At 37.5% G+C, this 16,356-nt stretch overlaps 1 protein-coding gene across 1 annotated transcript in view; it reads right to left on the bottom strand.

Annotated features, from left to right (window-relative positions):
- Positions 1-296: 296 nt before the first annotated feature.
- Positions 297-16,356, bottom strand: part of SPAG6 (sperm associated antigen 6) — a 36,217-nt gene continuing 20,157 nt past the window's right edge. Inside the window, exons 5-11 of the mRNA XM_026064959.1 lie at positions 13,110-13,315; positions 12,021-12,194; positions 9,410-9,562; positions 6,795-6,986; positions 5,507-5,623; positions 2,652-2,797; positions 297-411 (exon numbers count right to left, since the gene is read on the bottom strand). Coding sequence (XP_025920744.1) covers positions 345-411; positions 2,652-2,797; positions 5,507-5,623; positions 6,795-6,986; positions 9,410-9,562; positions 12,021-12,194; positions 13,110-13,315 — 1,055 coding nt within the window. The 3' untranslated portion in view covers positions 297-344. The remainder of the gene's footprint in view (positions 412-2,651; positions 2,798-5,506; positions 5,624-6,794; positions 6,987-9,409; positions 9,563-12,020; positions 12,195-13,109; positions 13,316-16,356) is intronic.

Raw genomic sequence — 16,356 nt, forward strand, 5'->3', positions numbered from 1 at the left:
TGAGAAGCCTAAATTTGAATCAGATAATCACAAACATTTCTTGTGGAAGGAGAAGGAAATGACTGATTCTACACAGCTTCTGTGATAAATCATCACCCCTGCCTGAAATTCCAGATACATGCTGCATTAACTGGTAGTGAAGTTAGAGGAAAACAAAAAGGAACAAAAAATTTGCAATAATTGTATAAAAAACAAAATACAACTTTCTGGAAGTGCTGAGTTCTTTCAATGGTTCAAACAGTAGAATAAGATTTCACAATCTAGGAAGAGTTTCAACAGTTATATTTGAATTGCGGTCATAAAAGCATAAATGTGAAATACAGCTCTAATAAAAAAATTGAAGTTTATAAAACTGGGTGGTAATTTTCCACCCTTTCCAGAAGAATCTCAGAATATCCAGGGGAATAATACCTGAAAGAGAAACATTTTTTTTGTGCATTAGACTACAAAGCATGTTCTGTGCTAAGTAATGAAACTCTATTCATACTTCTGTTGATTAGGAAAAGTCCTAGCATTAAACATTGAAAAGCAGATTCTTAAGCACTGTCAAGGAATAAGTACAGAATTCCTTGATCAATTTATGTTATCATTTATAGCTAGAAGTCGAGTTTTCAAAAAAATGCTTAGCTTCTTTAGGGCATGTAGATAAATGTATAGTTTTTAGATAGGCTCAGCAGCCAACAGCATTGCCTTTATTGGGAAATGTAGATGTTAACTTCTTGTGAAATTATGGGCTTTAACATAATAGCATGAGTTTACACAGAACGATAGGCTGCCAGAGGAGAGTATTCTCCCATTGTCCATGAAACATAGCCACACATCCCAAAAACAAACACGAAGCCCACATTGATGCACATGACATTGATTCTGGAACAAAATTTTGTCACAACCACCTTCTTTCTCTGACTCCAACTCATTGTGGAGATTATCCAATAGATTTTCTCTAGGGCAGAACCCTATGGTGCCATTACTGACCAGCTGCCATCCAGCTGGGTTTCAAAATGGACCAGCTGTGGGCTTCCAACACACAAGTGTCAGCAAAGCTGTATTTAGTTTTTGTTTTCCAGGTTAAACAGAGTATCTGAAATTTATTGCTGTTTTATTCTAAAAATATACACCACAGTATATTTCTGGTTTTGCAGGCATGTAAGTTGTCATCTCTGAATGCTGGAAGCTTTAACTATAAGGAGAGAGGAACACACTTCCGTGCAATGCATGCCTAAAATGTATTTAAGCAGAAATCCCCGATGTCTTCACATTAAGGAAGATCCATTCTTCTTGCTGATTTTCATTTTCTGGATGATTATGACTTCTGCATAATGTAATTCTTTTTAAAACTACTAATAGTTTTCTGATTGTAAAGCTAACTTTTCAATGCATTCTTATCATCTTGAGTCTGCAAACAGGCTGAAATAACAGCTCTCCAGGACAAATCCAGAGCTGGAGTTTATTACAGCGGCCGTGCCTCAGGGAGTGGAACCAACATCATTCTACCGCACAAAGAGGCAAGCGGGAGATGCTTGAAGTGGCCTTTTTTTTTTTTTTTTATTACAACACAGCCTACTTGAGTAACCTTGTTTTGTTTACAGAAAAAAAAGCATTTGTAACACAGATAAACATTAATTATATCCAGAAAAATGTAAGCAAATGTCCCTTTTCCCTCTGAAGTATCCATATTTGCAGCTGCAGAATAAAGTTTCTTTATGATTTTGCTTTTGTCCATTTGACAGCCTTGACTGACTTTTTCCTCATGGAGACAAATAGGGCTTCATTTTGCATGACTTAGTTTGTAGCTACTATTAGCTAAAGAACTCTGTTGCTATAATTAAAAATGATAATGCAGATTTTCAGAGCCTGTAGAGGGAGTGCAAGAGTACAACATCCTTTTGATGTGCTGATGGAGGGAAGGACTGGTAAATGGATATCTAGAATCCAGGAGGACATTTCTCTCATTATTACAATTTAGAATGGTGACATTTTGACTGTAAGCTATTTAATAGTGTTTCTGTATTCATTAAGGGCAAAGTTCACCTTGGTGCAGACAGCTGGTGTATGGTCCTTTTATATAACACTTAAGCCTCATGATGAGGTTGGGGGCGGGGGGAGGAAGGGCAGCTGGGGCAGAGCAATTGCGCAGCAGAGCCCCTGGATCCTCTGTACAGGAAGAGCCTCTGAATATGCTAGTTTGTACAGGCTCTTGGGGAGGTCAAGGATACAACCAAAGATCCACTAGTACCTGTATTTTGTGGCCTGAGAAACCCACAGATAAGTTACTGCGACAAAGTAAACTTCCCCCAAACATTCACAGCTATGAGCAAGGTTGTGCTGAAGCCTCACATTTTGTCTGGATGGAGTGGGACTGACTTCTCTTCCTAGCTCCCTGCAAGTGCCTGATTATTTGGGCTTTGTTTAGAGACAAAGAAATTTGACCCCCAAAACAATTAAGAAAGAGAAAGTGTTCAAAAGTACATATCTAACTTTTGTGGTTAGTGCTGCAGTTATTGGTGGGGCAGCAAACCAAAGGTTATGTTGTTTAATAAAAGCAAAATTCACGTAGGAGTTAAACTCTTATTTTAAATCCTTGCTTTCTGTCGTTCCTGTGAAGAACATCTAACAATGTTGTAAATATGAATTGTTCAGATTTTCCATACCTTACTATTTCCTCTGGATAGCAATTGTTAATAGTGTTGATGTACTCCTGAAGAAGTGACCCAGGCTCTGCTTTTATCTCTTGAACCTTTTTAAGGCCACCAGTGGTTACAAAGAGACGACGTGCTTTGCTGTCATGTGGCAGCACCTACACACAAAGAAGTACATAATAAAAACATGATTTTTTTAAAAGGAATCTTTGTGCTACTAGATTCAAATATTGTTTATTTGTTTTTAATTCAGAGGACAGATAAAGTGGAACACATCGAAGGTGCAACTTCTGTAATGACTACTATATTTTAACATGCAGTTGGACAGGAAAAATGAAATCATAAACCAGCCCTTTATGGTTATAACATAATTTAACATGTACTTTAATACATAACATATATAAAAATATTGAATTGAATATTTATCTTTATGTAAATAATATTTCTTAAATTATTCTTACAAAGAAAATATGATTGTGGAGATTAAATAGATAATAAAAACAGAATACTAACATAGAATAACAACAGCATCTGTTCCACTTAAACCAAGTTATTCAGGTCTTTTATGTCAATTCCCACAGTTTAATTGCAGAGCAGAATTTTATATCATTGTAATGATCTAGTATAGATTATTGCATGAAAACAATACTGAGAATTCTTGCAAGTGAACAATGCAGCCTTGAGGCATTACATGCTACTATTAAATTCCTAGATATTAAAATCACATAGCACACTGTGTAGTCATGGAAGCCTTTTACAAACACACACATACACACACACAAAGCAAAAATGTTAAGTTTCTGCAGCCAAAGGGGATGAGAAGCAGAAATGATCAGACAATACATCCTGCACTCCCGGAGTGATGCCAATATGCAGTTTTGTCCAGAGGACAGAGGGGGGGAGGCAGGGGCTGGGCCACGCGAGGGAGAGTGACAACATGTAGTCCATAGGCCCACAGGGCTGCAGTAACATAAAAAAGATAATGCAAGATACCAGCTGTATCCACAACAAAAACATAGATGGGTTTAAAACCAACTCTGAGAGTTATGTAGTGCGTATGCAAAAACACTTTGTAAGCATTCAGACTGGATGGACAAATGAAGCCATAGATTTGACTGTATCTCTGTGTAAAACAGAGCCTTCAAGGTTGATGCGACTGCCTAAAAGGATGGAGGAAGGATGAGATTTCTGTCATGCATATCGGCCAGCCTTAATTTCTCCAGTCACTCTAGGCTGTACAAAATCAACAAGCAGGTAAAGAAAAACAGGGAAGCACCGAGCCCTCTCCCTGCGGCATGCTCCACACAAGGGTCAGGAAAAACTGGGATCCTTTCACTCTGGGAACTGGAAAACCAGCTGTTTCCATGTACCTCCCACAGCAAGAGCTGCCAAGGAGGGACTAGCAGTGAGACAGGATACGGCCCTTCCCTGGCCTTCCTCCTCCACACTGGGACTCCCAGGCTGGGTAAGAGAGCAGAAAACTCTCTTGGAAGAGGCCCTAAAGACAGACAGCACCTCTGAGACACAAACCCTTCTGCCGGTCCGAACTGAGACAGCAGAGCACTGCAAAGACCCTGAGGGGGGTAATGTTCAAATGACACCATGCAGCACCAAGAACGGATAGCTTCCCCCTCTGAAGGGCAGTTCAGAAAATAAGGCTTTTACTGTGCTATAAATAAGCTGACAGAAGCAGCACTTCTCAGGTCTAAGAATAGGAAATTTCTAAGTTATGGTGCAGGAGACACAAATGCTTTTGCTGCAAATAATTTTAAATGTATACATTAGAAGAGCAAATGCCAGACAGGTATAGTTTGCTTAATGCAATGTAGGAGAAGAAGAAAAATGAAACAAAACAAAACATCAGCTAATACAAAGGGTGCAAAGCCACTTCAACACTGAATGACATTCAAATCTATACCCTGGGTAACCAATTACTATGCACTCAACTCATTAATAGCTCCAGACAGCACACAGAAGCAAAATGCATTGGATTCTGAACAAATCTCTTTCTACGGACTAATAAGACGACCAGACAAACCTAACTGTAGCAATCTAGTCAGGAATATAAACAAGTATTGCTTTCAGATCTGTGATAATCAGAACTGAATAATATCTAGTGTTTCATCCGGTCATTTCCAGAAAGAACACCTCACCAAGAGAGTCTCGTACCCCCTGCTAATAGATTATACCGTACAGTATTTCACAAAAGAAAGGTCTATAGTTGAGCAGGATTCCCAACAGCTGGTAAACATAGCAAACACTGGAAATCTCCTGATTAGTCAGCAATTACTTTCATAATTTGAAATATTTTGATTAAATTGTGTCACTTTCTACATGCTGCACTCAAATCAGCAATTTAATTAATAATAAACAGTTTCAATTTTTGAGAGGGATGAGAAAAGATTTGAGATTCTTGCATTTCCTTAATTACTGGAACCGAAAATTAGTAAGGACAGAAATGGGAAAGCCTTTACCTTACATCATTATAGAATAATTTAAGTCACTCCTGTACAGATCATTTGCACTTTGTCTAACACAGATGTGACTTGGATTTATATGATATATTGGCTCAGCAAAAATATTTGCACAAGGGCTAATATTCTACTTAATCCCAGAGGCAAGGAGAAAAAAAACCCACCTTGCTTATAAACAACTGTTTTGCCTCTGTCTAGAATGAATTATGACAGGTTCCAGATAAAAAAGTATCTGGCTTTTTCAGACAAAAGAGCAGGATGCTCCAAGCAGTTTCTGAAAGGGATGCTTGAGGATCCTGAGAAAAGAATGGATACTTCGTGTTTGCAATGGTAACTTCCTTGCTAAATGGAAAACAATTAACCTATCACCCATCAAGTAGAGCTCTTTCTTACCTTGCTGAACTGCCCAACAATATGCTTCAGAATATTGGGAGGGGCATCATGCAGCAAAGGTTCAAGTGCTGGAAGATACGTGCATTTCTGCAGGATGTTCTTTAAGGCTTTTTTAGCCTATTGAAATGCAAAATAAAATTTTGCTGGTAAGACATCAATGAAACAACAAGAATTCATGATACATATCACTGAAGTCTGATCCAAAAAGCAAATTGATCAGAATTCTCAAAGAGCTTTTTCTGAATAAAAACTATGATATCCATCAGGTTACTTAATGAAGAATCAATTTTCTACTTAGATTTATTAAACCTCCAAGCCTACAGTGCATCATATACTTATTATGTTATCTACGGTCAAAGTAATGGCAATTTTCCTTTTACTACAATGGAAGCAGGAGCAGGCCCTTTAAGTAAATTGAAGTACTGTAATATAATAAGAAAGCTAAATCAAACCACTTTTTAAAAGATTGTATTTTAGAAGTGGCTTATTGGGAGAGCCTGCTGGTCTGGGATAGCAACACAGTGCACTGCCATCCAGGCAGAGAGAGAAAGAGAGAGAGAAGCAGCTGTATATCGGTGCCTAGTTTCTGAACAAGAGACATGATGCTGGCTACTGTAGGATTATCAGTTCAGCCTTGATATTTTGGTGACCACTGAATATGACTGTGCAAAAGTTGTCTTCTTATTTTACAGCTCTGGAATTTATTATACCCCAGTGGAATGTAAAAGGGCACAGTACAATATGGGACACCATATCCTGTCATATTACACTCTTAAGTCAGTTCATTTACTGTCGCACAAAAATAACAAATTCCAACTCTACTAGCTCCTATGCTAGGAAGGCCCTAAATGTGAGCAGTTCTATGTTTCCAAGAGCAGGGCCTTGAGTTTTTGTTACTGTTTTATTACGATAGTAAAAATGTGAATAAATCTACAAGCAGTACAACACTTTGTACAAAAGACTATACCTCCCAAAAAGGCAGATTTTTAAAAATTGGACAATTATGAGAAATTATAGCATTTCTGGGAGAAAGCAGGTCTGACCTAAACTGTGAAGAAGGAATTGAGAGACTATGCAGCTGTGGCTGTATCATATGATTTGGCAACATGCACACGCATTAGGACCAGCCAGGCCTAACAAATGATCCAAAACCTCTCAGGCACCTTCCACCCAGGAAATTTGTCTCAGCAAACATCAGTAAATTGTATACCATTCAGCAGTTTTCAACCACTTATACCTGTTGGTTACAATAAATATCTCATATTGCAGACATGGTGAATATACTTGCTTTCACTTGAAGATCTTCTGAACTGTGTGCGTCCATATACATAGAAAGCAGTGTGGGTAACACATTTGCTACTGCCACAGCACGTGCATGCTCAGGAGTATGTCTTCCAACCTGTCCCAAGGCCCAAGCAGCTGCTGCCTTAATATGATCTTCATTTTCTTCTATCAAGCAGGTGCACAGTGGTGGTATTCCCTGTAGTATTCATCAAAAGCACAGCCTTCACAAATCTAGACCAGGGAAGGACAACTTAAACTGATACAGATCATTAGAAAATGTTTCTCTATTAACACTCTTCTTCTAGAATAACCTATAACAGATCATATGCTAGTGCTGTCATTTTTTTTAAAAACATCATGACCAGCAAGAATTTCTAATAATCTTTACAAATCTAGTCGAAAGACAGGTTGAAAGACTGTTGAAAGACAAATTCAAAAAAAACTGTCACAAGGCAGTTTGAGCTAACACATCAACTTTAAAGGATCAAAAGAATACATGACGCAATTCAGGCTGTACTAAGAGTAAAGGTTTTGGTTTTGTCACACAGAAAATACACAGATTCTAGGGCTTATGAATCTATGAAAGAAGTTTAAGATTGGAAGGGCTCAATCATAAAATCATCTACCTTTTTTTATGCCACTATCCACAGCACTAAATTTCACCTCATAAACCCTTTCTTGAACCCACTAGCTCATGTTGGCTCATTCAATAACTTCCAGAAAGGTTTGATTTGATGACATCAAGGGATGGAAAATACCTCACTTCCATTCAGCTGTAACTGAAGTTCCTCTGGTTCCATGTCACAGTCTTTATCCTTTCTCCACAGGATTATGGAGCCATTCAGTGGCTGGTATTTTATGTCCAGGAAGTACTTAAACAGGAGTCATTCACGATACTTTAGGCACAGTAACTCTAACTAGAAGACCTTTTTCATCTCCTGAATCATTTTTGAGTCTTTTCTGCACCCGCTTCAGTTTTTTCAGGATTCTTTTCAAATGCAAACAAGAGAACTGTACGCAGTACTCCAGCGTGGTATCACTAGTACTACAGATAGATTAACCTCTCTCTTCCAGTAATGCTTCATCTTCTTCTCTTTAATACCTCAAAGGACTGACCTGTCATTTTTGCCACAGCACTGCAGCAGAAGACCACACTGAAGTGTTTGTCCGTTTTGATCCCAAAAAAACATTTTTCTGAATTCATCCTTTCCAGGATACAGTCCTTCAGTATGTCTTTACACCATATCAAGCATGTCTTTAAACCATATCATCTTAGATGTGTAACTGCACCTAGTTATGCCATAGTGCATTCCTTTCAAAAAGTCCCAGTTCACCAAGCCATGCCCTCAGCATTATGTACCACTCCACAAAGCTTGGCTTCATCTGGAACAAAATTTTTAAAAATTGGGTTTTGGATTTGTTTGGAGGGTTTCGAGGATCATTAATGAAAATCTTTAACGTCAGGAGAGTTTGCATGCAGGCCTACAAATCTCTCACTGCATGTCCATTCAGTTCTGGCTGCAACCATTAACACTCTTCAAATTTTGTCAGTTTAGGTGCTTCCTTATCAACTTAATCCTAGATTCATTCCACGTAACATTAAGCACTTCACAGCAGAAGCATATTTGCTCTAGGCATCCCTATCTAGTGTCAGTGGAGAGACACAGACACCTCCAGAGAAGAGGGGCCTCCAGAGTGGGGTGAGTCAGAAGTGTCGCTCTTCAGCTTTTCAAATGCAGAAGAGAACTATTTTTGAGCAATTCTACCCTTTGTGCATAATTAGTAATGTTACATTGTAGCAATTTCTATTTCTTACCTTGCATTCCTATTAGACAACATTTCTGTTCCTCAGTTTTTATTGTTTCATTGTTTCCATCCAGACAGTAAATTTAAAATGACTGACATAGTGTAAGAATGGGCCAACAATGCCCACTGAAATTACTTCCTTCCTCCTGCCATTTTATAGTTAACATTATTCACACCATAATATTATGTCAGGCACTAATTTCACCTATTGCAGATATTACAGATTCTCACCCTTCTATATTATTGCCCAGCAGAATTTATTTAAACCTGAAAATGTATAGCACCAAGCTTATCTCATTTGAAATATCACTTGCACAACTGAAACTATGCTACATTTCAGAAACTAAGATCTTTACAGGTCTGAAGATTTCTGTTGCAAGTATATTCTAGCAGTACTAGCAAAGTCATGCTAGTGCAATGAAAAATGTGCCATTAAATATTCTTCTTTCAAAACGGGTTTAGATGTAGCCACAAATATTCATTTTAAGAGAAAACAGATCATAGAAATTCACTGACTTATTTTCTGTACTTGGGCAATTGCAACACAGATAAATCATTTACTGGAGTACAAATGGATGTTCACAAACTAATCCATCACAACATTTTACAAAAGTTTAAACTTCATAAGGACCCAGTTTGACCAGGTGCCACATATTTTCAGACATGGCAAGTGACGATATTATTAAAAAGTGCATTCATCAACAGCAAGTGTATAATTCTGTCTCCGAATACATGCTCTGCCTATGTGAATTTGTGTCTCTTTCTCAGAATACCACTGAAGAATTACAGGAAGAAGACAAAGAGATAGCTAACCTTGGAGACRATCACTGCCATTGACAGGTTCTCCGAATGAGCTGCTACATAGCCAAGCATCATGATGCCAGGCAGTCTGACAGTCCCTCTGCAGCTGCCAATACAATCAATCACAGCAGCAACTCCACCTGCATTTACTATAAGCTGTGAAAGCTGAAAAGATAAATGAAAGAGATTAGATACTGTGAAGTATCTACTGGCATAAAGCATTACATTAGAGCAGTCTTTAACTGTATCACCCCTGATTTACAAAATAAAGCCGGAATAAGACCGATGCATCACACTCATTGTTGGGCACTGAGTGCACCATGAAGTTCACAGCAATGAAACTGTTTCGCTACACTGTTTGTGATTGACTTTATGACAAGGAAACCAGGATTCTGAATTCCTGATGCCAAATAGCACAGGATAATATATTCTCAACTCCATGAGTATACACCAAAGAATCGTGCAATGAAAGCCTATACATGAATGACTTTAAAGACACACCTACTGAGCCACATATTCTTTTATACCAGTGCCCACTTATTTTCTGAGCCAACATCAGATTACCTGTGGAGGGACAGAGGGAACAGCCCATTCCTTTGGGCACCTGCACACTGGATAACCTCTGCTGCTGCCTAACAGCCCTTGTGGATCCCCCCACTGAGGCATGAAGCCAAAAGCAACTGTCATAGCTGCTCAAAACCAGCTGGGATTACACCCTTCTGCCATGTTATAGCACCCTAAAAGAGGTGTCCAGGGAACATACTCGATGGGCAATGGAGCTTGCCCCAGAATGACAAATTATAGCCTTGCTATAAATGATAATCAGGTCTATATCTATCTATCAAATCAGTCTTTGATGCCTACTGTATAGATAAAGCTATGCTACATGTGTTTTTCTAAATTGTATCACTTCTCACATCACTTGAGGGACAGTAGTAGAGTACACATGATATCAACAATGCATAAAAATTAACATGATTTATATTGTTATTATTTCTAGGTATAATCATGTTTTTTACAAAGTTTTCAAAGCAAAAGAAACACATTCTTAAAAGTTAGAATTAAATGCACAAAGCTTAGCCGTTTGGAGTTCCAATCCAGTTGACTTCTATGAACACGAAATCCACTGTAGCCTTGAAGCCACTAAAACAGGATTGTTTTATTCATGAAACAGCTAGATGAAATTTAAAGCTATTACTTAGGAAAAACTGTTCACATGACTGCCAACTGCAGCTGCTGAAGGCCACGTCCCACATCTGCCCGCAGCCATGTGCACTTCAATACATAGAGCTCCTGCGTGGACACAGTCCCTGCTGCTGTGAGTCTCACACCCCTCTACGAGTCCCCCAGATCCTGACCTTCACATGAATTTTACTGCCTATGCAGCTGGAGAGCAGAGACCCAAAAGCCAGAATGTTCAAAGGCCAGACACAGCCAACTACTGTACAGATATCAGTTGTCAATTTGTCTTTGCTGTAATGTGTGTTGCTCCAGCAGAGCTGTCCCAAGAGGCACGGGGCTCACTCTCATTCTGAAGTCGAACACATGGACTGAGACTTTCAAAGGAGAGTCATCCAGATGCTTTCTGCAGCTCCTTAGGGAGCTGCGAGAGTGGCTGTTCCCCTTGCACAGAGGATCCCGTGCAAATAGTTCTTGTGACTGTCTGGAGCCGTGTGCGTTTGGCCTCTAGCTTCTAACTCTGGTGCCTGCCTTTGGAAATCATCATCTCTTCACTTGTCTGAGAAAGTAAAATTTCCCCCATGTGAGGTGCAGAGAGAAAGTAGAAAATGTGACAAGAGCGTAACCCTTAACAACCAACAGCTTAATAACCAACAGGCTGAAGAAAACAGCAGCACAATCTTCATGTTTAAACACACTTCTCAATTGTTAAGCTAGAAGCATGATTTTGGAAGGGTTGTGTTCAGCATTAGTGTGTTCTATAAAATTAAGCTGTTTCTATTTCATTCCAGAGTTTCATTTAGAGCCTTTTAATTGATTCTACAATCTGACAGATTCACATAGTTGTAATTATTTAAGTTTTTCCTGTTTATTTCCTATTCACTTGGTAAACATCCCCCCTTCCCATATCTCTTATTGTCAAAAAGATGCAAATGTTGGGACCCAGATCACACAGTCAAGCTAATACAAGAAATTACCACCAGTTTTATAATAAAAAAGTGAGTTTTTGACTCTCATTGTCATTGAAAAAATAATGAAAGCATGATCCCTGCAGCCCAAAACATTAAAAAAAGATACACATAATGTATTATTGTTAAAACATGTTGTGATCTGTAAGTCGGTATCAGGACTTCTGTGAGGCTTTACTCATGATTTTTTTAAATGTCTAGGGCAGACAGTACTGTCAGCCTAAAACTCCTTTTCTGCACTGATATCTGATAGAATGAAGTATCCAGGTTTACATGATATGATTCCCAGTTTCCCAACCCAATTCAGTCAATACACATCTCATAACATCAGCAATCATTTCCACATTTTTCCAATAAATAAGCCAAACAGCTATTTGCCCTCCCTTTCAAAAAGCAAATGACAGAATAATCCTGTATTTTGTTTAAAGTATAAAATCTAATGATATGACCTTGTATTTGCATTTTCAAAGTTTTACCTCAGGCGTATGCTTTGCTATCTCTCTAGTTAAAGTTGCACCATTTTTCTTGACATATTCATCTGAGTCCTTCAGGCATGTGAGCACAACTGGGAAAATTTCTGCTTCAACCACCAACTCTGCAAGATCCACTGAATGCTTTGCTATTTGGCTTAGAGCTGACAGCACCTGACGCTAGTAAATAAAAATTGTTATAAAATGAACAACATACAAACAGCCTGCAACACACACTCCTCCTGCACACAAGAATCTATTGCCTCAAGGAAAACAAAGCAGGATAGGGAAAACAATTACAGCTATTTTACAATTCACTGAGTCAATTCATGCACAAATATAATGGCACAGAACATTCACTGGTTCCTGAATAAAAGTTTCTCCTTTGTTTTATCCCATTCAAGCTTGCTATGTAATAAAAAAAAAAAATATATAACATTTAAAACTATAATTTAAAAGAATTTAGTGAAATCTACTGAAATTACACTTAGTTGCATAGCATAAATTTGATCCGTCAGACCTTATATTAAAGAATTTTTATTTACTTTTTAGAAGTGGCATTTTTATGTTGTCATCGGTTTCTGTTAGAGTAAGACAGGAAAAAACATATTAAACAAATTTTTTGTCAATTAAACTAGTGATAAAATCTTCAACAAGGGCTATCAGCCAGTGCATTCTAAAACATAATAACACATTTAATATTAACGATTTTATAGTATAATCTTAAGTGTGTAAAACCCATTTTTGTAACCGGATTGTGCAAATTACATCTATTTGAAATATGTTAGATAATGTTAAAGGACAAGTTTTTATGCATCAGACCACAGTCCTCATATGGTACTATATAATTCTAAAAAATTCACTGTAAATTCTATACATTTTAAAGATTAGGTTAGTTGCTTCTCACGGAGCAGCAGTTTTTATCCAATAGCCAACTGTGAATATGTTCAGAACTCTCTGTCACTAACTGTGTAGTTACATTTTGATAATGACTGAAACAAGAGCTTTCTAAATAAATACGCAGATCAGTGTCTTTGATTCAGTATCAAGTAATGACTGGCATAACTGAGATAAAAAAATAATTTTGAAATGTACCTTCAGTTTAGCATCAGGGTTCAGGATCATCTGAGCTAAGTGAGCGATAGCTCCTGCATCCACTACTGTCTGTGCTAACTCTGGAGAATGCTTTGAAATATCACTGAGAGTTGAAGCAGCAATCCTTTTCAAAGCAATTTCTGGCTCCTGGATACAGAGCACTAAAAGAGGAACAGCTCCTGCATCCACCACAGCTTGTGACAGTTCTGTAGGTCCAAGGAAAGTAATTAAGTGAGTATGGGTGACTGACCCTTGTGCAAGCCATTTTTCACCCTGACAGATACAGCAAAGGAAAAAGGGGAGGGTGTAGTTCACTGTCTCGACATCTGCATTTCAAATCAGCCCTCCTGGTTTCATAAACCGTGTGGACCAATCCACAACTGAAAAGAATGCAGGTCAATAGACGGACCCCCATTTACATGCACACATTTGAGGTAGATTAGGCTGAAATGGTTTGTTATTCTGTTTTCTTTTTCTTTTTTTAAAGTAAGCAGATGTCAGCTGTTTAAACCCTGGCTATTCTACACTGATCAATAGGAAAGCATTTTATGCATGGCTAACAACAACAGAGTAAGCCAAAGTACCAAAATTTTACCAACCACCTAATTAGAGAGCATTTTACCCTCTTTAAATGATAAGCAGATATTAGCATAGATCAAATGCCAAAAACAGAAATTCAAAAAAACATACATAAAAGATTTCTCTTACATAAAAGACTGGAAAACATGGAGCTTGTTGACCAAAACTAGGCTTTGCCAGCATACATGGGAAAAGACAGAATTTATACTTTAATGACATGAAAATGTTATCATGCACACTTAGACAAATGAGAAATATCATCAGTGGGATATTGTATGTCCGAGATTAGTACAATATCCTTAACTATCTGCACCTTAACTAAAAGAAGCAAAAAAAACCTGAACATATGATTAGCTGACATGGACAAAAATTACACTATTAGAAATTCATTAGCTCTCTTCATTATATGCAGCATTAATCACAGTCTGAAAAAAAGAAATTACTGGATATTACAAGAAAAATTCATACTATAGCCAATCTGTGCTATTTTAAAATAGTGTTAAAAAGTGGTAAAAATCATGTAAGATTCAATAATCTATTAGGTTCTTCATACAGTTTTGCTACACCTTATTATGCATATCCATTATTATCTTCAACATTTATCTTGACTTACAGTACCATGGCAACATATGGCTATTGTATTTTAAGACTCTAACTTAGCTTTTGATTTATAGTTCATCAATAAAGAGATTTTCATACTAAGAAAAATAGAGAATACTTCATTAAATATACATAGACTAATACAGTTTTTCATGAAATCTGTAAGTCATGTCATTATTAGGCTGTTAATATCCAAATAAAGTTCCTGACCAGATTTTTTTTCAATTAGTGAATTATAGCCACACACTCCAATACATGTAATAAGTCAAATATTTACACTGTATGTTATTTTACATGATATATTTTAAGCAAAGTATAAATATTACTTTACAAACCTTTAATAAATAACAAAGTAATTTTTAATAAACTAACAGAAAATTAGCCCTTCAAGGTTCACTTCTCAAAGAACTACTTGGCTGAAAATGTAGAGTGTGCACCTTCCAAACTCACACAAATCATAGGATTTCAACAAAAACCTTTACCTGCAATTTTACAAATTTGAAAGAAAATTTACCTGAAAACATATCTGCAGATGTATCTGACAAATAGCTAAACAGTATCAGTGGTATAAGCTACATTCAATTTTCCATGGAAAAAAAACATACTTGATCTCTTCAAAAATGTATTTTGATGCTGTACACTGACCAAGAGAAGTACTGACCAAAGGACAGCTAGAGGATATGAAAGATTGTAACAACGGATAGCCCACCTGAGTACCCAGTTATGGACCATGCCTCACGGGCAACTTCAAAGCAACCATTGCAACCGCCTATAGTCTGCCAAGGAGATGCTAATATCAGGAAAATGATGTCAAGAGGTACAAGATTGTACTAGAAGAATGGGTCTCTCCGATTCCTTATCATCTGAAATCATGAAGGGCAAGTAGCAAGAGAAAGAGCAACACCTTAAGGTCACAGCTAAGCCCAGGCATGTAAAAATATCCATACAAAATTCTTTTAAAGGGCAAACTAAATCTGATTCTATTTAAATCACTTCTTAGAAGTCTGATATCATAGAAATGCTGATGGTTACTGTTGGTCATGTTTAATCAAATGTCTGTTCTTCCAGTGATGTTTATAAGACGCATGGCAAATAACTTACCACATGTAGGCTTGGATCATGTGGCAAAAGACAGACAAGCAGTAAATGGACTGACAGAAAAACAGGAAAGCTGAGGCAGGGACAAAAGAAAATATATATTTTCCCATCACCACCACTACCACCACCACCCCCTGCCACAACCTCATCCCAAAACTGTGTTTCTAAGAATTAATGATTCTATGATAATTGCAATTTTTTTTTTCTCAAAAGGAGACTCAATTGACCTTCCCACTTGGCAGGATGTCTTTAATTCTAACTATACACCAAAGGACTCAAACTTTGCTATTCAGTTACAGAACACAGATATATGTGGAAAAAAAATGCAGGTTGAGAAAGAGTTAAAGGAGAAAATACATTTTTCCAATTAAAAAAAAAAAGTCAAAGAAATCAAGTGAGATGGAAGAAGTCACAAAAAAGACTTTTTTGAACACTACGCCAAGTCTATGCCTTCATCTGTGGACAAAGACCAGTAGTTGAAAAACAGGAGAAAGACAGCAAAGAAAAACTAGTTTATGAAACTTGCATAAGTCCACAAAAGGTTATGAAAACTCATGGCTTTGGACTGCAATTTGAGGTACAGATCAAGAGACCTTCTAAGTACATGGTGATAAAGTAGAACTTCTCCCTACACGAGAGCAAGTAGCAAGTGTTATTCTACATATGCACGGAGACAAGAGAGCTTGGACTCAAAAACCACCACAAATTAGTTGCTTCTGTCCAGAAAAAAAAATAAGGAGAATTCTAGGAGAGGGAGATATTGCAGATATAACAGACAGACTGACATGGAGGTATGAGAAAGACTGATAAAAAGAGCTTAAGGAGTCACCAGTTTGGCTAGGAGTTCTACCAGAGGGGTCTTCTCAATTCAGGTGTGCTCATCAGGGACAAAAAAATTAATTCAAAGGATGTTGAGGCCTAGTCATGAGCTTCCTTGATCAGGAAGAGCAGAAAGTCAACAAAAAGTAAA

Source organism: Apteryx rowi, unplaced genomic scaffold (assembly GCF_003343035.1).
Source record: "Apteryx rowi isolate R43461 unplaced genomic scaffold, aptRow1 scaffold_222, whole genome shotgun sequence".
NCBI lineage: Eukaryota > Metazoa > Chordata > Aves > Apterygiformes > Apterygidae > Apteryx > Apteryx rowi.